This window comes from Arachis ipaensis, chromosome B3 (assembly GCF_059453495.1).
Source record: "Arachis ipaensis isolate K30076 ecotype BB chromosome B3, ASM5945349v1, whole genome shotgun sequence".
In the NCBI taxonomy this organism is placed as follows: Eukaryota; Viridiplantae; Streptophyta; class Magnoliopsida; order Fabales; family Fabaceae; genus Arachis; species Arachis ipaensis.
Genome location: NC_142438.1, coordinates 14642531 through 14669543, shown reverse-complemented (window position 1 = coordinate 14669543; position 27013 = coordinate 14642531). Strand labels below are relative to the sequence as shown.

General features: G+C 32.3%; 4 protein-coding genes across 5 annotated transcripts; 3 read left to right on the top strand and 1 right to left on the bottom strand.

Moving 5' to 3' along the window:
• The first annotated feature begins 3165 nt into the window (after positions 1–3165).
• IRE (AGC (cAMP-dependent, cGMP-dependent and protein kinase C) kinase family protein) lies at positions 3166–10656 on the top strand. The gene is made up of 17 exons (XM_021118250.2): positions 3166–3589; positions 3663–3730; positions 3839–4015; positions 4127–5482; positions 5669–5841; positions 6052–6301; positions 6571–6663; positions 6753–6893; positions 7006–7098; positions 7206–7407; positions 7692–7777; positions 8299–8387; positions 9010–9061; positions 9156–9212; positions 9309–9464; positions 9618–9698; positions 9865–10656. Exons 1-17 carry the CDS (start codon positions 3166–3168, stop codon positions 9952–9954), a joined length of 3588 nt encoding a protein of 1195 aa, XP_020973909.1. The 3' UTR covers positions 9955–10656.
• Positions 10657–12631: 1975 nt separating this feature from the next.
• LOC107629735 (P-loop containing nucleoside triphosphate hydrolases superfamily protein) lies at positions 12632–15968 on the top strand. 2 transcript variants are annotated; one of them, XM_016332610.3, is made up of 9 exons: positions 12632–12882; positions 13002–13070; positions 13364–13403; positions 13861–13978; positions 14060–14216; positions 14588–14668; positions 14750–14857; positions 15250–15315; positions 15494–15968. In XM_016332610.3, the coding sequence occupies exons 1-9, from the start codon at positions 12808–12810 to the stop codon at positions 15515–15517; spliced, it is 738 nt and encodes a 245-aa protein (XP_016188096.1). In that variant the 5' UTR covers positions 12632–12807; the 3' UTR covers positions 15518–15968. The 2 variants fall into 2 exon arrangements, with proteins under 2 accessions (XP_016188096.1, XP_016188097.1); XM_016332611.3 differs by having other exon boundaries at positions 12637–12882; positions 15497–15968.
• Positions 15969–16481: 513 nt separating this feature from the next.
• On the top strand, positions 16482–18474 carry OTP70 (Tetratricopeptide repeat (TPR)-like superfamily protein). The gene has a single exon (XM_016332609.3). The coding sequence runs from the start codon at positions 16677–16679 to the stop codon at positions 18258–18260; it is 1584 nt and encodes a 527-aa protein (XP_016188095.1). The 5' UTR covers positions 16482–16676; the 3' UTR covers positions 18261–18474.
• Positions 18475–26073: 7599 nt separating this feature from the next.
• Positions 26074–26744, bottom strand: LOC107634202 (pectinesterase inhibitor 4-like). The gene has a single exon (XM_016337774.3). It carries the CDS (start codon positions 26690–26692, stop codon positions 26099–26101), a length of 594 nt encoding a protein of 197 aa, XP_016193260.1. The 5' UTR covers positions 26693–26744; the 3' UTR covers positions 26074–26098.
• Positions 26745–27013: the final 269 nt, after the last annotated feature.

Here is a 27013-nt window from a genome sequence, read left to right as displayed (position 1 = left end):
ATAGTAGTAGTAGTAGATGAGATTTGATGGTAATCTTCTTACTATCGCCATATGAAAATATATTATGTATAGGATGTGTTATTATGTAAATTCTTAACTTGTTGAAAAGTAGGTGTGTTTACTATTTAAATTGGAGAATAATTGTATACAATGGTAATGAAAACTTTATATGCTGTTCATTTTGGTGTGTTTAATTCTTGTCTTCAGAATACTTCTATTTGAATCACACTACTGCCATGATCCACTCAAGAAATGAGATATTAAACACAGGTGTGACATATTGTCATTAATTTTTTTGTTATTTGATTTTTGAGTTTATATTTGAAAGAGATTACAACATTGTGGTTTATGTAGTATTTTTAATTTGGATTATATTTTAGTATGTTTATTTATTATTTTATCATAAAATAATTTTTTCGATTAAACCACGGTCAAACTAGTTGAACTAGTGAACTAATAATTCAATAACTAGGGTGGTCCGATCTTTAGAACCTTAGTTAACTATTAGACCAATTCATGTTGCTTTAGGCAAAGTTAGCTTTGTATTCCTAGTAGCTCTTTTTGGGAGCTCATCTAGACACTCATGGTCAGAGTTGATAAGAGAAAACCAGCGACACCCACAAAATCCAATTTCGTAGGGCTACACACGGATCAGATTGGATATAGCCTAAAATTCTATTCAATCCGCACTACACTTATCAGATCGGATATGATATCTGTATTTTTTGATGTAAGATCGGATCGGATATCAGGTATATCCGCAAAATTCAAAAAATCTGTGTTAAGGCCCTGTTTGGTTATTTTTATAAAAAAAAGTCTACAAAATCCATTTTTTTACCTGTTTAAGTTTATTTACTCTTAAAATATTATCAATAAAATTTCTCTTAAATAACAAAAAAATAAAAATAAAAATACAAGATCTAAGTTTAATTATTTTAAGTTGAAGTTATAATAAAGTTGAAGTTATAACATAAAAATTTAAAAATAAAATATTAAAAAATTCATAAAACAACACACTAAAATTCATAAAACAACACTTAGTGAAATAACACACTAAATCAGAGCATACTAAAATAGCAAGTTCTAATCGACATATCTCGTGGTGAAATAACACACTAAATCAACAATTCAACATATACTAAAATAGCAAGATCAAATTGACATATCTCATCCAATTGACACTATAAATATTACACAATAACACAATGATTCTAGTAGTTTAATCTATAAGCATTTGTGTACAAATGATATTTAATTTATTCTAAAAATTTATTATTTAAAAATTAAAATTAAATTACCTGATGAGTTGAAGATGATGGAGACGATGAAGATGAAGGAGCCGTGGTCTGACGGAGCCGCTGGAGGAGACGACCATCGCCGATGGAAGAGACGACCAAGCCGCTAGAGCCTGGAGGAGACGACCTTGCCACTGGAGGAGACGACCGCGCCGCCGCACCTATGGAGAAGACGACCACTGTCCACTGCGTCAATGGAGGAGACGACGATCGTGCAGCTGGAGGAAACAAGTCAAAGGACGAACTTATGAGACGACGGAAGAGATGACGGTGGAAGAGACGCGACTATGAACGACCGCTGGTAACGGTGGAGTGAATGCCGATGATGGAGGTGGAGCCTGTCAGAAGTGAGCTAGGTGAGGGTGAGAGTACCGAGACCGTGAGAGTGTAGTTGTGTGGGACTAGGTCTGGGTGAGAGTCTGAGAGAGGAGAGGGAGAGCCAGGGAAGTAAGAGACTAAGGATTAGGCCAGGGTTTGCTTTCTTAAACTATGTTTTTTATATGATAGGTGTAGATATGTGGATCAGATCCGCGGATATTATTGCAAAATCTACTATTTGATTCTACTATATTGCAGACCAAAGCTGACCCGATTCGATGACTCTGCGAATTGGATAATATCCACAAAATTTAAATCGAATACGGATAATTACTGTGGATATGCAGATATTATCCATGTGCTTTCTATAATTTCGCATGATTAATTCATGAATCTTCAAATTTAGCTCGTTATATGCAATTCGTGGTGTTCTAGGATAGTATAGTTTCGCACGTTAACTTCATCAATCCATTATCCCGAGACAAGATCACAATCAATCCCAAAAAAGTTATGCATGAAGGTTGTGGCTAAAAGTAACAGATGCACCGTTTAACCCATAGTACTTGTGAATCGCGAATAACTCATTCAACCCCTCCTTTACTATTTGCCAAGGATTTAAAGCATCACGTTTTAACCTTGATAGCTTTTGCTAGTGGCGGGTACAAATTACAAAGTGAGGTCTGGTGAGTGATAGAAATTTTAAAATGACGATTATTAAAATTTATTTTGAATTGGATATTAGTTCCGTAAAAAATTTAAAAGTGAATATATAAATATTAATTTTTTATATTTTAAAAATGATTAAAGATTGAGGAATTATGGGCTAAATAGCATTTTTCTATTGATAATATATATCTGAAATCTAAATTCATTGATATATACTTTTTCATTGGTTATATATATAAGTAATATAACTTCTTTGGATTTCCATTTTTAGACACATTGACTAATGACTAAAATATGAGATACAAATTTAAATATTGGATCACTACATACACATATCAATCATGTGAATGAGAATTCCATTTCTTTTAAATATTTGGGCTCATTCAACTAAAAAATAAAAAAAAAATAGTCGCACGACAAAATCGTAAAAAGAAGCCTAACTAAAAATTTGGTTCTCTAAAGAACTCCTCAAGAAGATGATTAGACAATGGATATTCTAGGAAAATGTTGAAAATAACATTCCATAGAATCTAACCTAACAAGAACAATTGTAAAGCATTCTATAAATAGCAAAATGGGATGATCCTATTTGTCAAGCATGATACATGCAAGTGCGAGAAGGAGAAACAAATAAATAGGCACATAGACACGTAATATAGGAAGAAGGCTAATACATCGCATTACTAGGTTCCCGGGAAGCACGTTGACAAATCAGACATCGTATTTGTTATTCTCTAACGAACTTCCCTCCGTACATCTCTCCCTCTTAATTTTCCCGCGAAAAACTCTCACCACGATCCATTCCCTCACCCTTCCATCGATCAATCATTCAATCAGTCACTTTCTCTAACTCTCTCTCACTTTCTCTCTCATCACTCATAATGCCATGACGTCAACACCTACGCCACCACGCCACGCCGAACCCTCCTCCTCTTCCTCTTCCTCTTCCGCCAAGTTCAGGCTTCAGAAGATTCCTCCGATTCCGTTCCGAAGGAAGTCCAAATCTAAGGCCGAAGCAAACAGATTGGCCGAGGAAGAACATAAAAAGCAGCAGCAGAAGCTGCAGCAGGAGAAGCAAGAACAACAACAAAAACAAAAACAAAGCAAGGTGCAGAAAGACATGCAGGATTGCGATTCCGGAGAACCCTCCATTCTTCTCGCGTCTTCTTTAGGGCTTAATCAAATTCGCACTCGCTCTTCTTCTTCCCCTCTCCGCCATTGCTCCTCCGTTGGCGCCTCTTCCTTTCTCACAAACGACGTCGTCTCAAACATTGACCACATTCCTACAACCAAACCTACTAAGGAACCATGTACGTTTCCGTACACATGCATTTCCGTTATTTTGATTGGATTATTGATAAGTTCCTAATTGTTGTTGTTTAGGGGAGAAAGTTCATTGGAGTCAATCCAAATCGTTGAAGGCTCATTCTCAGCTGCTTCCTGTTCTGGAGGTGATGTATAATAAATAATTTGTATCTTGAATTGTATGTAATTCAACGAGAGATTAGTTAGAGGAATTTAGCTAGGTTTTAGCTTAATTAGGTTGTGTGTTGGAACAGGGTAATCATGCAGCTTTTGCCAAAGAAATGAATTCCCCACGTTTTCAGGCAATCCTGCGTGCAACAAGTGGCCGCAGAAGGACACAACCTGATATCAAAAGCTTTTCCCATGAACTCAACTCCAAAGGTGTTCGACCTTTTCCAATTTGGAAACACCGTGCATTAGGCCATATGGAGGTACATTATTCCTTATCTATCGTCTTGAAACTATCACATGATTATTAGTTGTTTTATTGATTTTGAAAATACATGAATTTCTCAAGACATTTGTATGAAATATTTCTGTAGGAAGTCATGGTGGCAATTAGAGTTAAGTTCGAAAAATTGAAGGAAGAAGTTGATTCGGACTTGGGTGCTTTTGCCGGAGATTTGGTGGGTATTCTTGAAAAAATTTCAGGGTCTCATCCTGAATGGGCAGAGAGCTTGGAGGATCTCTTGATTGTTGCTCGACAATGTTCAAAGATGTCAGCTACCGAGTTTTGGGTCAAATGTGAAACTATTGTTCAAAATTTAGATGACAAACGTCAAGATTTACCTGTGGGGATCCTCAAGCAAGCTCACACACGCCTACTTTTTATCCTCACTCGTTGCACCCGTCTTGTGCAATTCCACAAGGAAAGTGGCTATGAACAAGATCACATTCTGGGTCTTCACCAGCTCAGCGATCTTGGTGTATATCCAGAGGAGCTGTTGCAGGCTGCACAACAAAATGCTGATGCTCCAATTGGTGGACATGACATGGCTGACCTGCGGAAAAAGTCAAAAGGAAAAGAGAAAAACAAATCAAAGACTACGAAATCTCAAGCTAACGAACAAAGAGTTATGAGTGGCAATGCGGAGGAGGATAGTACAACAAAAAATAGTTCCACTCCAAATAGCTATAGGATGGCTTCTTGGAAAAGGTTTCCAGCAGCTATTGACAAAAAGCAAAAGGATGAAGATGATGGAGATTTCCCCTCAAAAGGTGATATGGATCATTCGCTGGTCAAAGAACAGAATTCTGAAAATTTGGATGCTATGTCATGTCAACCTGAACATTCTGTGTCATCGTCAAGGACACGAAAGGGTTCTTGGGGATTCTGGGGAGATCAACAAAATCTAACATATGAAGATTCAATGATCTGCAGAATTTGTGAGGTTGAAATACCAATTGTACATGTGGAGGAGCATTCTCGAATATGCACAATTGTTGATAGATGTGATTTGAAAGGCTTAACTGTAAATGAACGGCTTGAAAGAGTTTCTGATACTATTGAAAAGATATTGGAATCCTGGACACCTAAAAGCACCCAAAGTACCGAAATTGCAGGAGACAGTTTTGAGGTTTCTAGAATGTCTACATCAAGTGTGCATGAAGAGTTCAGTGAGTTAACTCTAGAAAGAAATAACATCTCTTCTAGATGCTCTGAAGACATGCTTGACTCTACCAATGAAACTGACAATACATTTGTTATGGATGATGTGCACCTCCCATCCGAAATATCGTGTGAACCGCATATCTATTTAAAATCTGATCATGGGACAAAAATATCTTCAACTGGAAGCTTGACACCAAGATCCCCTTTGATAACACCACGAACCAGTCAGATAGAAGTGTTATTAAGTGGAAGAATAGCAATATCTGAATATGAGAGTTACGACCAGGTATACATATGGCTGTCAGTTTTATTCTGTATTGAATATATTGTGATGCATAGAAACATTACATTTTATTACATTAACTAAGAACATATATCACCTTTATACATAAAAATTTTGTAATTCATGGATTTCTTCTACTAAGTATATACGTACAAATTTGGGGTTGATTAGTAAACTGTCAAATGACAGATTAATAAGCTAGTGGAAATAGCTCGTTCTGTTGCAAATGTGAATGCCTGTGACTACAGTTCTTTGGAGATTATGCTTGATCGCTTAGAAGACCTGAAATATGCAATTCAAGACAGAAAAGTGGATGGCCTCATTCTGGAGACTTTTGGACGACGTATAGAGAAACTTCTACAGTGAGCACTTGTAACTTTTCTGTTGGATTTCTAGTACAAACATACATTTCGTGATTTCAAAAGGGCCTACTAGATATTTCTAGCATTCATTAAAACCATTATTGCGGGAATGCTCAATATAACTTTACCCCTTTATTATTTTTTATTTGTTTCCTTTTGCCTTCAGCATGCTTAAACCTTGCCTTGCAAAATTGCAACTTCATTTTACAGGGAGAAATATATATCTCTTTGTGGGCAGATAGAAGATGAAAAGGTAGACTCGTCAAATATCATGGCTGAAGAAGAGAGTGCAGTGGAAGATGAAGTTGTACGTAGCCTTCGTGCTAGTCCAATTAATCCTTGTTCCAAGGACCGAACCTCTATAGAAGACTTTGAAATAATAAAGCCAATAAGTAGGGGTGCATTTGGACGAGTTTTTCTTGCCCGGAAAAGGGCAACTGGTGATTTATTTGCTATAAAGGTTAGCTTCCTAACTGTGTAGACATGTTGGCTTTGCAAAAAGGAAGTTAGAGAAAGTTGAGATAAGATGATGCCATAAATCCTTTTGTTGAATTGTACCTCGTAACAACATATATGCTGAAGTTTAGAACCATAAGATTATTTTTTCAGTCTGGCATTGCCAACTGGCTATCGTTCAGTAGAGAAATTATTAGAAAGTCTTCTTGCCAAATCAACAAAAAGAGAAACAAAAAGAAGTTACAAACTTCTTTTCAATTTTCACTTTTGCAGGTTTTGAAAAAGGCAGATATGATACGTAAAAATGCAGTTCAAAGTATTTTGGCTGAGCGAGACATCCTCATATCTGTTCGAAATCCTTTTGTGGTGAGCAGGACTTGCAATGTGGCATCAATATGTGAAATTGTTGCATATTGGTAATACTAATATGATGTTCATGAATTTATGATGAACAGGTCCGATTTTTCTACTCTTTCACATGTAGAGAAAATCTCTATCTGGTTATGGAGTATTTGAATGGTGGAGATCTTTATTCTCTGTTAAGAAATTTAGGTTGCTTAGATGAAGATATGGCTCGTGTCTATATTGCAGAAGTTGTAAGCATATTAACCTTTGTAATTTGTTGGCTTTTGCTTGTGAATATCTATAAGTTCTCGCAGAACTGTGCTTATGTTCTTTATTTTTCTATTTTCCTTATTCATTCTACAGGTTCTTGCATTGGAGTATTTGCATACCTTAAATGTGATTCACAGAGATTTGAAGCCAGATAACTTGTTGATTGGTCAAGATGGTCACATTAAGGTTAGCACTCGAGTATATCACTACATGTTTCAACTTGTCATCTTAAGATGCTCCAACAAGAATAACATTTGCTGCCTCTAATATTTGTCTAATACCTTCGATTACAGTTGACTGATTTTGGACTCTCTAAAGTTGGTCTTATCAACAGCACAGATGACTTATCAGCACAATCATTTTACAATAATGGTTTTCTAAGAGATGATGAACTAAAACCTCAACATTATTCTAAAAGGGAAGGACGTCGAAAGCATTCAATAGTTGGCACCCCAGATTATTTGGCACCAGAAATACTTCTTGGGATGGGACATGGTTGGCACTTTATCCATCAATTAAACAATACAAATTATATAAAAAGAGATATGTTATTTGCACGTTAAAAAAATGTATACGTTTCATGGGCATAGCAGAGAAATAAATAAAAGTTGGAATGGATTTAGGGTAAAAAGGTCAAGTTATTTTTTTGTCCATTGTCCATAGAATGCCCTATATTTTGATAACCAAACATCATTTCACATGCAAAAATGGTGTTACTTTTTTTCTTTATCTCGTTTTGTTTGACTTACATCCGTATATTTGCATGCTCTCCTTTTCAGGTGCAACTGCAGATTGGTGGTCCGTGGGTGTGATTCTTTATGAGCTTATTGTGGGTATTCCACCATTCAATGCAGAACATCCCCAGGTAGGATTTTGTGATATATTTCCGATTCTAACGACTATGAAAGGAGTTGATACATGACATTCCCTTTTCTTCTCCTCTTCTGCATTTCTAAATGATAGCAGGCAGCCTTTCTCTTAAGTTTTGTCTCCTTTTTTTTTTTTAATTTGCCAAATTAATGCTCTCCTTATTTTTTTACACTTAGTTTTAATATGGTTATAGTGCAAGATATTTTTATACTTCAAAAACTACCAATTGGGTAACTCTGCAAGATATTTTTTACACTTTGTTTTAATATGTGAACAGAACCAACACATAATAACCATAGGATGCTGTTGCTACAGCCTTTTTTATCAAGACATTGGGTTACTGTCCATTATATGGTTATACTTATATGGATTTTTAACTTGATTAAATATTTTGCTTTGCATTTGTTGGAACTTAAAAGGGACTAATAACTTTCGATTACTTTTTTTTCCCCATATATGTGAATATGGATGGATCATTATGCAATTTTTTCTCATGTTTTTTTTTTCTTTGGGCAGCAAATTTTTGATAACATAATCAACAGAGATATACAATGGCCCAAGGTTCCTGAGGAGATCAGCTTTGAAGCATATGATTTGATTAACAAGTAAGTATTATTTAAGTAAAATTATGCATTTTATGGGTGTTTCAACATGACAATGCTATCAAAGTAGTATCCTATTGAACAGTTACTCATTGTAATCTTTACCTGCATAAAATCTGGAAAGGTATATCATAAAGAAGAAAAAGGGTAAATTAAAGAATGCTGATGAGGAATGTATAGCTGTGAATGCACACATCCCATTGTTTAATGCCACTTTTTTTTTTTGGTCGTGTTTTATGCCGCTTTAACCATTGGCATGTATCTAGAGGGGATTAACCAAGCGAATAAATGTAAATTGTGACAAAAGTAAAAGTTGATGATTGTCCATTTTAACAATTAACATTACTAATATTGTATTTTCAAATAGACTCTGACATGCAAATTGGAAATCGATAAGAATAAATGCTTTCCAAAGTTCACATAATATGTCAGCAAAAGCTGGGTCAGTTTGAGTGAACTTGACAGTATATGGTTCATTCAACTGCTTATAATGTTTTGCACTTTTAAGATCCCCTCAAGGATCTAATATGAATCATGTCTTTGACCAATGAAATCTTCTCCATTCAACTCAACACATTCAAGTTTCATGTCATGTTGGATGTGGCTGACAGTATGTCTCTTTCAGATTATTGAATGAAAATCCAGTCCAAAGGTTAGGTGCAACAGGAGCTACAGAGGTAAGTTATTTATTGCTCATAAAAGCAGTAGGGTACTTGCACACTGAAATACTGCACAAAAATGTGACCATGACAACTTTAATTTTGATGGAAGGTTAAACGCCACTCGTTCTTCAAGGATATTAATTGGGATACTTTAGCAAGGCAGAAGGTTGACATCTAATTAGTTTATTATAGAGCTTTGATATATGTTTTTGCTGTATCTTTTGGAATCATCACACTTGGGATCTATCTTAATTGCTTTCAGGCTATGTTCATACCATCAGCTGAAGCTCTTGATACAAGTTATTTTATGAGCCGGTACATTTGGAATCCAGAGGATGAACATTGTACTGGGGGTAGTGACTTTGATGACATTAGTGAAACAAGCAGCACCTCTGGCAGTGACTTATTAGATGAAGATGTAAGAATATCGTCAAATATTGCTACCCTTTTAAATTGAACTTGTAACTGGGTGTTAAAAACCATTTCAGCTGACATGATCTATTAAATGTAGTAGCACTAAATTGTCAACCTTCTGGCCATGATGTTTTCTAATGAAATACTTGTTTATCAGGGTGATCAATGTGGTAGTTTGGCAGAATTCAGTGCTCCTCCTCTTGAGGTGCAATACTCCTTTAGCAATTTCTCATTTAAGGTGAGATTGGTCGAGCCTGGTATTCACTTTGGTAAAATATAATTTGATTCAAGATCTTATGTAAACTATACATTTTGTAGTGCCAAATAGTTTATTGCTTTTAATATGCACAATACATTTATGATGAACGAAAATATTTTCTCTTCCACCATTATCTCTTTTGCAGAACTTGTCTCAGCTAGCATCTATCAATTATGATCTGGTGATTAAGAACTCCAAAGAATCGCCCGATAACTCCAATCCATCAGTTTCATGACAACACCAGATAGGGTGGTAATTTTCTCCTACCTTCTTCGTGTGACTACGAGGGTATTATTGGTCTCATGTTGGATGCTATGTGATGTGGCCCAAGAAGTTGTTCTACTTGTTTGTTGTCATCTTTCGGTGTAGAAGCTCTTTTAGGATTTGAACCGAGTGAGACTGTTAATAAGATTTTATCTCTTGCTCAGAGTGCTTTTGGAAGGTAGAAGGGTACAGTTACACCGAAAATCTTAAGTATGACCATACACCTATGCTTTCTAGGTGAAGGAAAAAGGGGAGAAAGAAGCCAGGAGCGAAGCTAGTTTGAACCCCGAATAAAGTATTAGGTATATATAAGTTTAGAAATAGGTGTATGAGTTTTGGTAAAGGTTTTGTTGTGGAAATTGCATCTCTTTGTGGAGGTTTTAGGCAGCTTGATTCTTTGTACATACTACATACATCATAGGAAGCTTTGAACATGCCCTTCCTCGTAAAACTTGAACACTAAAACTAAAAAGAAAAAAGGTGATGAATTAATGAATTTACGTATTTATTTGTTTTTCCCAAGTGTTAATCTCCCCCCAGCCCCGAGTGACTAGTGAGTGCCTTCATCGACTGATATAATAAAATGGAAGTTTATGTGTCGTGGTCATAATGGGTGAGAAGAGTACTGTAGTGCGTGCAGGTTTTGGTGGAAGGCATCTTTTCGGACTGAGATAGAGGTCCTTCTCTTATCTCATCTTCTTCCCCTCGCGCGTAAAATAAAGATAAAGCTCTGGCATGCATTAGATTAGAGTGATTCACAATAACCTACGCGTCTGAAATGCATTAAAACTAAAGCAAAGAAGCTAGCTGCATGCCTGCCTGCCCGTGGAAGGGGAAAGCTTGCCAGATTTCTTGTTTGAGGATTGGCATGCATGGTCATCAAGAAGAAAAGAAAGCACGCGGAAGGCAGAATAAAATTTAACAATAACTCACTCAAATTCATGTTTTAAATTATGTCTTTAAATTGTATATTTTTAAATATAAATATACAGAGTGTCTTTTATCTAATGTAGTTTCAAATGGTAATATGTAATTGCAGAAGCGTCCTAAAAAAAAAGATCATCATTCTGTTATGATATTATAGTTCATAATTAAATCTAATTAGTAAAAGTAAAATCACTTAACACTTATATTAGAAAAAATATAATTACTCTACTCTAATGACTTAATTGCTCATTACATAAAAAGGAAAAAAAATTCGAATTTAATTTCTTTACTTTGCACTTAATAAGTAGTTTTCATTTTCTAAATTCTACCGTAACTAGTTCACTTCTACTTAGCTTAATTGGGCTAATATCATAACACATGTTTTGAGTATTATATATCACTCTTCGTCATGAATAAAGCTTCCTTCCTTAATACGTAATACCACTTAAAGCTAAATCATAAAGCGAGGAGGCGAAAAGTGAAGTTAGTTTTCTTCCACTTTATAGGCAGAAGTAGTAGCGTATATATTCAATGCAGGCTAAGGGGCGATGCTTATATGATTTTATTTCAGGAATTAATTCCATTCAACTTTTCCAAATTGGAAGCATCTTGGTGCAGCCACATGCTTTTACGAGTTTTGAGGAATGAGAAAGTGAAACCCCCTGGCCCCTGTTGCCTTCTATCCCAGACTAGACATACACCATCTCATTATTGACCTACTTGCTTCCTCGCTCATAATAGGCCAATAATGTTAGATGGCTTGATTAATGGACGGATGACATGTTGCATGATATTTAAGATCAGATTCGATTAACACTGCTCAAACAAAGCTGCGGGAATTCCCCGTAGCCCCGTGTCTGTGTCTGTACCTTCTAGCAGGTAGAGTCTTATCAACGCTCCTGGGGCACCACTCTACCACTTTTGATTAGGGGTGTAGATAGATAAGATGGACTTGGGTGCGACTGATTTAATTAGATTGAGATTTAATTTTAATATTGTATTAGGTCTATTTTAAGGATTTGGATCCTAAATTAATTTAAAATAAATTGGATTAAATTAATTTAATTTATATATAATTTTATAAATTTTTATATAACAAAATGATAAAATTTTATTTTAAAAAATTAAATTTAATAAATATTATATATTATTTATACTAAAACAAATCATTTTAAAATATAATATTATATAATATAAAAATATTAATTAAAATATAAAATATAATATTTTATTATTATCTTTTCTATAAAGCATATATTTTAGTTATACAATCATAACTTCAGACAGGATAATATTCAATCAAAACATTATTTGAATTCGGGTAAAAGATTACATAGAATAAAATTGATAAACCCAAATTTGATAAAATATAGCTAATGAGCATAGTTTTTTTATACTCAATTAAGAGGTTGTGGGTTCGAGTCTCTTATCTTTAATAAAAAAAAATTTGATAAAATATACTTTAAATTTAGATCAAATTTTAAATCGAATCTTAAACATTTCTACTTTTAATTAGTTGCAATAACAAAATTATCCACAATGACTTGTATTTTGTATGTTCATATGAAGTTATCATTCCAAAATAATTGAAAATCTTAATAAATTCTCCTAAGTTTAAAATAATGTTTTTTTTAATGAATTTCAGAAATAGCAATATTGAATTATTATTATTATTATTATTATTATTAATTTCGAAAAATAAAAGAGAGGGCGGAAGGGACGGAACGTGCTATTCTAACTAGTACTCACCCAATTCAGGTGAACGCAGTTTGCATTGTCCATTACCATTATTGCCGCCCACTGTGCCTTGCACGCTACCTGTTTGATGTAATACCCCTTCCCCACTTCCCCCTTTCGTTCCGTTCGAATTTCATCTGAGAAGCTCAACAAACAAATAATGTGGAGAAAAGTAACCTCCACTTCCTTCTCTTCTCTCAAATCCTCCCTTTTCTTCACACGCCTCCATCTCCAGGCACTCTATTCTCTTCATCTTTTTTTCATTTTTTCATTCAATAAAATTGAACATGAAATGATTCTGATTGATGCATTCTTCTGACGTTGACCTACTTTCAATTTGTCTTTTGAGTTCAGCAAGCTTCTAAACACAATGCCGCCTCTGCCTCCGCCGTCTCAAGATTTGCCACCATAGCACCCTTGCAGGTCTGATTCCATTTCCGTACATATACTCTCTTTTCAGTCTTTTACTTTGTACATTAATGACTTTCAATTTTTCATTTCCACTGAATAGATCACTTAGAGAGTGGATATTTCCACTCCAAATTGATAATATTACTTCTATTTAGGAGATTTTACTCTTAATCTAAAGCTTATCTATCACAGAATCTTATCAAATTTAGAGTCACTAACAAAATTGGAGTGCCAATGTCGACTCCCGATCACTTAACCTCACTGTGTCATTAACAAAAACTGATCTCCTTTTTCCTTTGATGCAGGAAAAGGATGGAAGGTGTCCCTTTATAACATTTGTTTTAGGTAATGATTGTGCCTTATTTGTCCTCAAATTTAATTTTGGGAGTTATATCTGAGGTTTTAAGTGTATTATCCAAGTAATGAACATAACCAGGATGACAGTGGCGTAATTGGATTTCACTTTGTAAGAAACCAAGAATAATATCGAAGGGTATCATGTTGTTGCAGCTACATGGTTAATAATGGAGCTTAGAGTTCTAGGATGTTTTATGTTATTCAATTAATTATTTGACTGTACATCTGGAAAATTTTATCGACTGTTTAGCCAATATGGAAGTGATTTGTGAAAGTTTACAAAGAGAATTGGCAGTGGATCAAAGTAAATAATTTTTTCTTTCCTTATGATAATTTAAGTTATTAATGAAATAATGATGCTAAATTTTTCCTTGCTACTATTTTTCTTTTCAGATATATGTTTGCTTCAAATATGTGATTTAAAATGTTGTTCTTATGTCCTAAGGTGGCCCTGGGAGTGGAAAAGGTACTCAATGTATTAAAATTGTTGAAACCTTTGGATTTAAGCATCTAAGCGCTGGTGATCTTTTGAGAAGGGAGATGGTTTCCAATAGCGAATATGGGTAATATTGTCTTATCCTATTCTTATTTATCTGTTTCATTTGTGAGTCTTTGGGATATTAACAATTAAAATGGCAAAACAGCTCAATGATTCTGAATACAATTAAAGAAGGAAGGATCGTTCCCTCAGAAGTGACTGTCAAATTGATTCTAAAAGAGATGGAATCTAGTGACAACCATAAGTTCCTTATTGATGGTTTCCCTAGAAGCGAGGAGAACCGCATTGCTTTTGAAAAAATTGTGAGTTTGACTTTCAACCTTTTTATCACTTAAACTTGCATTGAAGGAAGTTCGTATTGAGTTATTTTTGTGTCAGCACCTATTTTACTTGAATTTATGTATTTAACTTACTGGAAATTTGTTATACATTCTCTAACTTGTTTGCAAATGTCAATATTGATTACTGAGCAGTGTTTTATAACAGAGAGTTCTTTTAAATGGCAAAAGACCTAGATGTCTCAGATTCAAATTCAAAAAAGAAGCTCCCTACTTGCGGGGGATAAGCCTTTTAATACACATATAGCCATATACTGCCTTCTAGGCCCCACTAGGTGGGAGGCCATCCATTGTTAATTTTTCTATGTAATAAGCACTCACTGTTCCATACGCAGTCTGGAGCAGAACCAGATGTAGTACTTTTCTTCGATTGTCCAGAAGATGAGATGGTGAAACGAGTATTGAGCCGTAATCAGGTTCTAGTCAAATTCTTAGAAATTTAATATACACTCCTGATATGAAAATACTGTCTGAATCTGGTGCTCCTTTTATGTCAGGGGCGAATAGATGACAATATAGATACAATCAAGAAACGTCTTAAAGTATTTGAAGCATTAAATCTTCCTGTCATTGATTACTATGCAAAGAAAGGGAAAGTTCACAGGGTAATTCTATGTTGTTTCAGTACTTAATTAAATTTAGGAGAACTGACCTTCTTTAGTATGTCACAAACACACTAAAACTTAAACTACTGTTGCCTTCTTTAGTTTGTTGCTGCTTCAAATTGTCTATTTGAATTTGTCCAAGTGGAAAAATTCAAAAGCAAGTCTTCTATGGGTTTGACTGAAGTGAGGACTGAACCTATGGTTAACCTGTATGTTTGTACTTTCAATATGCAATTGAAGGTTTTGGAAAGAAGGAAAGAAAATTTAGGTTCTGTCCAAAGGATTTTATGTCGCTTTATTAAAAACACTTAACCCACTGGTTTTGGTTTTGTTATGTGATTGCATGCTATATGATGAACATGTTTGTTACAGTGACAAGCTAATCTCTGCAGATTAATGCAGTTGGAACAGTAGATGAAATATTTGAGCAAGTTAAGCCAGTTTTTAAGGCATGTGAGGTATGTCTTTTGTTGTTATTTCTTTTACATTACATTATCATATTCCTGATAGAATTATGGCTGCTTCATGGTCATGCTTACTACTAGCATTTCCAAATAAGCAATTAATAATTGACTGCACTTATTTGACAGCCATAACCATTGATTTGTTTGCCAATGACTTGTATCATCTATACAGCAGAAGGCTTTCAATAGAAGCTGATTGAATGGGTTGGAATTTGGAAACATTGCACAGTGTATTGAAATTTGGGTTTTACAAAGGATCATATATACTTCCAGCTGAATTGACTCTGACTCAAGTTCCTTGGCTGATAAGCACTGGAATTTCAGTCCCTTTAAAACAGTTGACTCAAAGTATTGACATTTACATGCCAACCATTCACAGTAGATAGCTCTTCTTGCCTTTTTTTTCTGTCTTTAAGTGTTTCTTACATGCAATAAACAGCTCATGCCACCAAGAGTATGGCGGATGGATCAAAACTATCCCCAACAGCAAAGGAATTGTCAAGTGCGCAGATCTATTTTTTGGTTAACATAGCATTTGATCTTTTGTAATTTGATGACAAATACTTTGCTGAAACCCTTTGGGGTTTTGTTAACACAGAAGTTGAAACAAGTTTGACAGATTTTTTTAGTGTTGGACTTGTTCTAAACTTTTAATCTTTCTTTCTTCTATTTTTCTCATCATCGTCGATTTCTAAGTTAGACAAACTTGTCTGATTTTGGTTCAATATAGAATGGAAGTGCTGCAATACTTGGGAAAATTGGTATGGCCATTCAGTAGCATAATGGAATTAAATCATTATCATGGAGTGCAAACTTGCATCCCTTGCTATTACCCTATTACACATTCAATGAAGAGTATTCTAAAAATACTGATAAAAAGAATCAAAAGAGAAAGTTGTGTGACTAAAAATTAATAGTTTTAAATTATTAATTAAATAAAAATTTCAAAATTTTCCTCTTCTATTAATTACGTAAAAAAATAATTGTTAGTAACAAATGTACTTTTTTGTTTTAACAAAGAAAAAATTTCATTAAATAAAAATGAGTTATATATGAGATTACTTGGATCAACATCATTGAATTTACAAATAAATACTGAGAGTACATAGGTAATTTACTGAGTCTCCCTTGAATATGGTAATTATCTCCCTTGCCTCATCCAATTCACTCTATTACTGTGGATTTTTTTAAGAAATTGACTTCAAAATATAACTATGGAAGAGTATGCATTTAAATTTTCCCACGATTAGAGCACAAGTTAATGGAGTTTAAGAAATGTTCATAGAGCATATCCGCTATATTGCTCACTAGGTGTTAGTGATGTGATTGGGTTTTATCCACAGGCAGTGACTAGAATGATAATAACCACTACTCTCCGACCACTAAGCTTTCCTCCAAGGTTGTGCATTCTGAGCAAGAAGAAGGAGAAGAACGACAACAAAAGTAGAACCAGGAAACTGAGCAAGTGGCAAACAGAGACCAACCATAACATTTTTTCCTTCCCAAAATCCAAATCAACCCCACTTCTCATCAATCACCAACCCAATCCCCAAACAAAATCCCAAGCACTTGAACAAGTCCTCAACGACCTCGAAGCTTCCCTTGAGAAGGGCATCACTATTGAACCCGAAATCTATGCTTCTCTCTTAGAAACATGCTACCGTTTTCAATCCATTCACCACGGCATTCGACTTCACCGCCTTATCCCAACCACCCTTTTGCACAGAAATGTTGGTATATCCTCCAAGCTTCTTAGATTATACGCTTCTTTTGGTTACATGGATGAGGCACATGACCTGTTTGATCAAATGCCTAAGAGAGATGAATATGCATTTCCATGGAATTCACTCATTTCGGGGTATGCTCAAGCTGGCCTCTATCATGATGCCATAGCACTCTACTTCCAAATGGTGGAAGAGGGTGTTGAACCCGACGTGTTTACATTTCCTCGGGTTCTCAAGGCATGCGGAGGAATTCGTTCGGTCGAAGTTGGGGAAGAGGTGCATCGCCACGTGGTTCGTTCTGGTTTTGCCAGTGATAGATTTGTCCTCAATGCACTCCTTGATATGTATTCTAAGTGCGGTGATATTGTGATGGCTCGCAAGATTTTTGAAAAGATGCCCAATAAAGATTCTATTTCGTGGAATTCAATGCTTGCAGCTTATGTTCATCATGGCCTTGAGGTTGATGCAATCAACACTTTCCACAGAATGCTTTTGAAAGGTTATGAGCCTGATTCTGTTTCCATATCGAAAATTCTTACTGGTGTGTCATCATTGATTCTTGGGGCCCAAATTCATGGATGGGTGATCCGGCGTGGGATTGAGTGGAACTTGTCAGTTGCTAATTCCTTGATCAGAGTGTACTCCAATCATGGCAAGTTAGATAAAGCATGTTGGATATTCAATGTGATGCCAGAGAAGGATGTTGTGTCATGGAACACTATAATCTCTGCTCATTGCAAACGAAGAGAGGCTCTAGATTATTTTAATCAAATGGAGCATGCTGGAGTAAAACCTGATAAAGTAACATTTGTTTCATTATTATCAGCTTGTGCTTATTTGGGTTTGGTGAAGGATGGAGAGAGGTTGTTTGCTTTGATGTGTGAAAAATATAAAATAGAACCAATTATGGAACATTATGGTTGTATGGTTAATCTTTGTGGAAGAGTAGGAATGATTGAAAAGGCTTATAGCATCATAGTGAATGGAATGAATTCGGAGAATGCTAGTCCAACTCTCTGGGGAGCTTTGTTGTATGCTTGCTTTTTACACGGAGACGTAACAATAGGAGAGATTGCTGCAAACAAGCTTTTTGATTTGGAGCCAGACAATGAACACAATTTTGTACTTCTCATGAAGATCTACGAAAAGGCAGGCAAATCAGAGGACATGGAGAGAGTTAGATTGATGATGGTAGAAAGAGGCCTGGATTATTAAATAATTATGCAGCAGAATTCTAAAACTGAAAAGTGCAATACATGTTTTCAATTCCATTTTGTCCCATGCAAAAGTGGTTATTTTAAGTAAGGATTCTTTAATAATGTATACTGTACAGCATCACCACATAGCTTGCTTGATAAAACTATACCTTGGCTTTGTCTGTCTTCATCTCTATTATCAATTACAAGGGAAAAACAATGTTTGCTGGGTAGTGTTTGGAATTTGTTCTTAATACATAAATACAAAGACAATGGAGACACTAGGGACAGAGATAAAAACACAGTTTTATCTATTTTTCTACTTTTTAAGAGAGAATACATAAATTGAAAAAAAAAAATCATCTTTGTATCTATCTTACACTTTGTTTGGATGTAGGAAAGAAAATAAAAGGTAAAAAAAGAAGAAGAAAGAAAATAAAAATAAAAGAAAATAAAAGAAAAAATAGAGTTATTTTTAGTGAGAAAATTTTTACATGTGGCGGTCACTTTATTGGTATAGCGCTATACCAGATAGGTACCGATATCGATTAGATATTTTATCTTATTGTATGAGACTAAATATCCAAAATATGACTAAATATCCAAAATATCCATGACTTATGTTAGAAGGACCGAAAGAATAGTGAAAATGAAGCAACTATGTGACTAAAAAAGGAATGAAGCTTGACACTCGGTGCACAAAAATTGGTTGAAGCTGATGGGTTGTTTGTTTTAAGCCCTGGCGAAACATGAACAAAATATGGCTTCATTTTTTTCTGGTATTCATGAATATTTGATGTAATGGATTTAACGAGGGTAAAGATGGTTTATGTTCAATGAGGATAAAAAATTTGGTTGCCGAAAAAAAAAAGTTAACTACTAGTTCGATATCCGAAATGTTGACAAAAAAAGTTCTTGAAAGATATTATTAATAAAATAGCCTATGAATGATTTGAAAATACGATAAAAAGAATTAATAAATATTATTTTTTTTTATAAACAACAAAAAAAATTTTCATATTTAGCAAACGGCTTATCTATTATATCTAAATTTTTATAGTAATATTTGAATAAATATTTAGAAGGTGCACAAAAAAATTTGGAATAAAATTTGATTTTTATATTTTTTATTTAAAAAAAACATAGTCATTCACAATAATATTTTTTTAAAAAAATTCACTTGACAAAAAATTATAAATTTTAAGAATGAAAAGATATTATTTTTTTAATAATAATTGTAAAAATTTATATCAAAATTTAATTTTTAAAATTATTTTTTTAGAATATATATTTAATATCTAGTTCTTTATGTTGTATTTTAAAATTTTTCGAAGACTTATTTTTTATTAGTATTTTTTTGAATTCGTAGTGTATTTATGCAATACCATTTTAATAGTTTACTTTTTAAAAAACCAAAAACTTCTACGACAAAAAAAACTTTATTATTCTCTTTTAATGTCCCTAACTTATGGTACTTAATTGATTGCTTACGAGTTATGACTTTTTTTTACAGAAATAATCTTCTCGACACATTTACATTAATAACATTCCAATATTTCCCGTTTCCACTTTTCATGAAAACTGACCAAATACTCTACATCTTTAGCTTCTGTTCGAATCAATCAAGTTCCACCTTCAAGCTTTTTCTCAAAACCTCATGTTACCTACATTACTTTCATTACTTGCATATTAACTTTTTAGGAATACTTTGGCCAATTTAGTATATCTTAACCTTTACGCAACACAAAAAGACTAAACCCTTTGTCCACATATTTTTATCACTAAAATTACTCAATTTCTATCTCAATCAATGTATGAATTATTTTTTTCCACTAAATATTTCTAACTAATTCCTTAATTGCCTTATTTGATTACACCCTTCGTGGATAATGTCAACAACGCAAATTTCATATATTTTGTGATTTATTAGTACATTCTCATCATCACTGACCTACTTCTACATTGCAAGGTCGCTTATTCATCTAAACCATCAAGTGTAACTGGAAAAAATCATAAAACACACTAATTATTATCCATCTTGACTCTGATAATATTCTTATATGATAAATTCTTTGTCAAATAATTGTTTTTTCTTTTTTTTTTACCTTTTACTTGACTTTTTTTTTCCCTTTCACTTTCAATCAATACTACTTTCCTTTCCCATTTTTGGTCTCATAATCATCCTTGTCACTGTATATATTTTTGAATTTGGATTCTCTAAATTTTAGATTTTTATTTTATAGGATAAAGTAAAATCTCTTACCACTAAATGTTTTCTCTCTCATATTTTCTCTTGGTTCCACGTATAAAATAAATGGTGATAGATTGTATTTTACTCTCTAAAGTGAAATTCAAAATTCTATATCTAATGCTTTTTTTTCTTTTTTTGTCAAATAATTAATGATTTAGTTATTATGACTTGTCCAAATTATTGTTCACAACGGTTTCAAATTTCAGACTCATTGTCCAAAAAAGGCCCAAGCACTCTGGCCCATTATCTCCAATTCCATAATGCAGCGGCCCATACACTGAGTTGTTGAGCCGCCATCGCAAGGTTTATACACTCAAGACATCCACTTAGAATTTTCAATCTACATGCTTTGGTTAAGGGGACATTCAGTAAATCTCTCACAATGTTTTGCATAATCACATCATCACGTCAAAAATAGTCGGCAAAATCTGACCCTTCAACATATTTTATTTAATATCAATCGGTCCAAAATCATTCTATACCAGTATATCAGTCAAGTAAACTAGTACATGTGAAACTTTTTCTATCAAATATAGTATTTCATTTATGTACGGACTATATATTTGTGTTTTTTAGAAAGAATTACTAGGTGGTTAAGTGTACTTTGCCATCAACAAGAATAGATAGATAAAAATGTGTCTTCATACATTGTTGTTGAATTTGATTCACGTTTCTTGGATGCATTGTATGTAGAAATTAGCATCAATAGTTTCTTACCCATGAAAAGTCACAAAATTCATTGACATTTTGTAATATTACTGTTGAATCAAGTAATTACTTGAGGCTTACTTAAAACATTGTATAGAACAGAAGTCTGCTTATTATTGACCAACAAATTGCTTCTTCCAGCAAACTTGTAAAGTTCTTAACGACGTGTAAAATAGTGTTATTTGTAGAATTTTGGACCATATAGATGTGTAAAAAAGAAACACTTTTATAAATGGGGTTTTATTAAGATGAGGCTGGGATCCTAAACTTATGGTGAAATATATGTATTATATAAAAGTAAAACAATTGGTAACTGTGGAAGAAAACAGATAACTGAATTCTCAAGTGGTGGTCGCAGCCAGAGTATTTTAGATTTCATGTATTAATTAACACACCATTACTACATCTAATCATGTGCTTTATTATTCTCATCTTATCGCTTTTTCTCCACGAAACAACTACTAACTTGTGAGCATTCCCTATTGATACTTTGATTCTTTTCAAATGGTGCTTTGTTCTGAAGCATAAAACCCTCTTTCAAAATAAGAAGGTGATACACAATGTTGAAGTAAGGTAAGCAATTAAGTAAAAAACAAAATACAAATTTACATATAGAATTAAGTCTTGCTGATTGGTGTTTCAAAATATTCTCCTAATTTAATATTTTACTGCATACATTGAATTATGCTAGAATGTTGTGTAACTTCAAGTTATAGCAAATTATTTTTTTGAGTTAATAGTCAAATTAGTTCTTAAAAATGTTTATTTTTTAAATCCGTTCTTAAAATATTTTATCAATCAAATTGGTCATTTAAAAATTATAAATTAATTATTTTTGTATTTTAATTATAATCACTTAATTAATAATTTTCGTCATCGATTGTTAATATGGAATGTTAACTCACATCATATATAACACCTAGTATATCCAATTAAATGCTGAATAAATATATTTATGAAAATTTATCAATTTAGTGTCGGTAGGATATATTAAGATTAGATCTATATAATTGAAAAATAGACTAAATTAATAAATTTTTATAAACATATTTGTTTAGGGTCTAATTAAATATGCTAGATGTCATATATGTTGTTAATTAATATTTTTTATATCAATTATTGATGAAAACTATTAATTGAATAATAAAAAACAAAAATAATTAAATTATAATATTTAAAAAATTAATTTGATCAACAAATTTTTTTTAGGGAGAAATTTAAAGAATAATTCGATTCGTAGATGAAGAAACCTTTGTCTACACTGATCAAATACAAAATGAATGTCATTGCATTAAGTTATACTTTTTGTTTTTTTTTTTAATAAATTCGAATATCTCATTAATTACACACACGAATATATTGCGTCTGATATAAGAATAATGAATGAACGTGAGAAGAGGCTTATTTCATAAATAGGCATAAGAAAGCAATATATAGCCCAAAATTAAAATTAATAATAAAGAAACGAATCTCCTTGAATAAAATAGACAATATATATTAAGTCAAGAGTAGCAATGTGTAACAAGCAAGGTACGTAATTAGTTACTTAAAGAGAATGGTTGTATTAATTAAGCTTAAAGAGAAGGGCTTATAACAAAGTGGCCTATATATCCAAGCTAAGCTAATAATTAATAATAAGCTTGGCTAAGGCATTGGTTAATCACAATTCACATGGTTTGCCTATTAGGCTTACCTATTACAAGTGCTATATATAGAGCCATATAGGTTAAGTTAGTGGCCTACTATTTTGATAGAATAGGGTACCAGAGAGTAGACGGATTTGACCAATAAGCTAACTTATGTCATTAACTAATCTCAATTGTTTTCAAAGAATTTTCTCAGATGCTTTTCCATGACACCACTATTATTCTTTCCATCTAAACTATGAGTTGTATTTTAATTTTTTGTTTTTAAAACAAAAATATGGTAAATATATATTTTTTATTATAGAAATTGCAAAAACAAAATAAAAACATAATTTTTTTCCAAAAACAGAAAATTATTGTATGTTCATTATTTCAAAAAAGTATTTTTATTTCTTCATCTTTATATTTTTATTTAAAAAAATATCATCCAAATGTAGTTATTACTAGCTAGTTACATTAATTTTTCTCATTTATCATATCGGATCTCTATTCTCTCTTCATATATATTGAATATGCGAGATCCAATATATTCCTATCATATGCCAATTTAATTAATAAAATCACGAGTATATATTCAAATAAATTTTTAAAAATTTCGTATTGTACGTTTTATCTTTAAATTTTTTTATTATATTAAAATATTTGGATTTTATAAAAACAAAATATATAAATTTTTATTTTAATTAACTTTATTGTTTTTATATGAATAAATCTTAAAAGAATGTGACAGAAGTTTTTTAAAATTCAAAAATTTTAATATAAAATTTTTTAAAACATAAAAATATCTGAAACAAACTTTTTTAAATATTTATTTGTGTTTATTTTTTTATATATTGGTATAATTTTAGTATAATACTCAATTATTAAATTTTATGATTTTTTTTTAAAATTGTAAGAATAGAACAATACGCCTCCTTGTATTGACAATATACTCCTTTTATATTATATATTTTAATACAAAAAAGTGTATTATCAATACAAAAGGATATATTATCTATTTCTATTATTTTAAAAAATATTATAAAATATAATGATTGAATATTACACTAAAATTATAAATAAATAAAAAATTAGCCACTTATTCGAGCATATACTCTCAAATTTTTCGTTCCCACATACTCTATTAATATAATATTGTTACATGTGTATAGATACTCAAATTCGAGAAATTCCTTTTGAACAATCATAAATTTAATAAGTCATCAAATTCTATGAGAGACCTAGGACAGTGTGCCTAGATGATTTCACGTTTCGTCCATGAACAAACAACTCAATCATATAGATGGACTGCTTAGGGTGTGCACTATGCGTAAACCTTATTAATATATAATTCATATTTTTATCTTATACAATTGTGATAAAATCGCTTGTCCCCTTTTAAGTTGAGGTAAATTTTACATATATTTTTTTTTGTTTTGTTTTATATGGAAGTTTTTTCGTTCGAGATAAAAAAATCGAATTTTGTATTTTTAAATTATAAAAAAAAATATTATGTTATAATATTTAAAAATTTAAACCGATAAAAAAAATATACAAATGATTATATTTATAATAACTATTAACTTTTTTTCATGTATATGTAATCTTTAACATAATTTTAGTAAATGATTTTGAATTTCTTAATTAATGTACAAATGTCTAAAAAAATACTTTTATATATAATGATGAGCTTATACCGCTAAGGGTGTAATCGGGGTTGGTTAATTCGGATTTACACGAAAAGTACACTTGAACTAATTAAAATACAATTGTGTCAATTTGGATCAAATTCAGCATTTGTTTAACTCAGACTTAAACCAATTCAATTAAAATAAAACCGAACGAGTTTGGATAATTAGGTATTTGATTAAAATTTAAAAAATAAATAAATTATAAAAAATTATAGAAAATAACAAAAAATATGATAAATATAAAAAAAATAAAAAAAATTATAAATTATCATTACAGATAAATATTATAATAAAGTAACATTATAATTACAAATTAATATCAAAAGTCAACACTACAAATTATATTTTTAATTTAATATATAAGTAATCGAGTATTCAGGGTTGGATCGGTATTTATAAGGCTAAATTCAATATTTATTCACTCCAGTTAAAAACATGTTTAAACAATATTTTAGCTTAGGAAAAGTCTAGGGCCAGCAATTTTTGTATTTTCTAGCCAGCACTTAACCATCAAATCAAAAGTGAGTGATCTCCCACCATTAGATGTAATCTCACACAATTAAAAATACTATTGATGGCCAATTGATAGTTACAAAATACCAAAATTATTGGCCCCTAACATTCCTCTTTAACTTATTATATCCGGTTAAATTGTACGGAGAAAAATATCAAAAAATCATTAAAATTTATTGTTTTTGTTTATTAGTTAACTATTAATATTTAAAAATATAGAATAAAATATATTGTTAGATTATTAAACTAAATCAATTTGACAAAAAAATTAAATTAATAGATAAATAAAAATTAAATAAAAAATATAGGTAAACATTGAATTTAATGAACAATGAAGTTACCTATTCTGTAACTTTCTTTCTCCACTTGTGATTTTTGTGATTTTTATTTTATTGGATTAATTTTAAAATTTATTCTTTACATTGTTTACGAAAGTTATTGTCTACTTAACAAAATCACAAATTAAATACAATAAATTTTAGGATTTTATTAGGTAGATAATGACTTGTGTGAACAATGTAAACAATAAACTCTAAAATTAGCCCAATAAAGTAAAAACATACTACACCTCCAAATTACCTACCTAAAACTTAATATTATCTGCACACCTATTAAATTGAATATCTAATATATGATATATCTATTGTTCACATTATTTAATATTTTCATTATACTTTTTCAAAATTTTAATACCCCACCATTTCTCTTGTATAGGTTTTGGTTTGGTTTTGTTAGCATAATTGAGTTTTCAAGATGCGCATATATATACTCCTATACATTATGCATGCAAAACAAGACTAATCACTAAAAGCAGAATGAATTAACTTGATAGGAACCATTAAACACATATACGAAGAAAAACACTACTCTATAGTGTATGTATATAACTTGAATGGTAGAAACTCATGTGCAAATGAGTCGTAGTCGTATTTATGTGAAGTTGTTAATTAAAAATCATTAAATTAGTTAAATTATATTTTTCAACTATCAACTTCACATGAAAATAATTGTACACAAGTATTCATCAACTTGAATTCATTCAAATAATCTAATTAAGATTGATGGATCTCTAGTAAGAAATCTTGTTAACAAGAGCGAGAGCATTGCTATTCATCCAAGCAACATTAGCAATACTGGATTGGATCTTCTTCTGCAATGGAACCCTCACTTTCATTTCACCGATTCCATCCGTACAAGTGTACTCATCCGTAATTGCAGCACTCATCCATGTCTTTATGCTATCCCATTCAAACCTCTCCTCCACCGTCCTCGTTCCGTTCAGCCGCGCCAACTGCTTTGCAGACTGCTGCAGCCGGTCCACCGTGTCGTCTATGTTATCCCGGCAATCCGCCAGCACCGAACTCTCCGCTTTTGTTAGGCTCGTCGATTTGGATAGTTTTGTCAGCGTTTTGAACGAGCTCTTCGCAATCATTACCGTTATGTTAACGGCTACTTTTGTGAGTGTGACGCGGTTTGTTTTGACTTGCCACGCGTAGTGTGACAAGTAGTTGTAACAGAAATTAGGGTATGTGGTTGAATTGCACTCATCCTTTATGAATTTCTTGTATGTGTTTATGGATTTTTGTGTGGCGGGAGAGTAACTTGAAGATGATGTATGAACAAGGGTTGAGATTAATGCAATGGATACAAGTATTCTCAACATTATTGATGATAATGATGATTATCTCTAGTATTAATGTATTAATGCAAAGCTAGAAGGAATGTAATGGTGGGTTTTATAAGGAAAATTTGTTATGATGAGTATTTGAGGTTCTTAGCAATGATGTGGTGGAAAAAGAATCAATGAGGAGGAAATTAATTAAATCATGAAGATGAGTAATTAAAAATTGCTGGAAAATTCTGTAATGTTGATAAGCCAAATCTAAAGCGTGGAAGAAGGGGATAGCACATGCCACATGCATGGTGATGATTTCATGGATACTGTTTTAGTTTCTTTTCTATGAATGTAGCATCATGAATCACA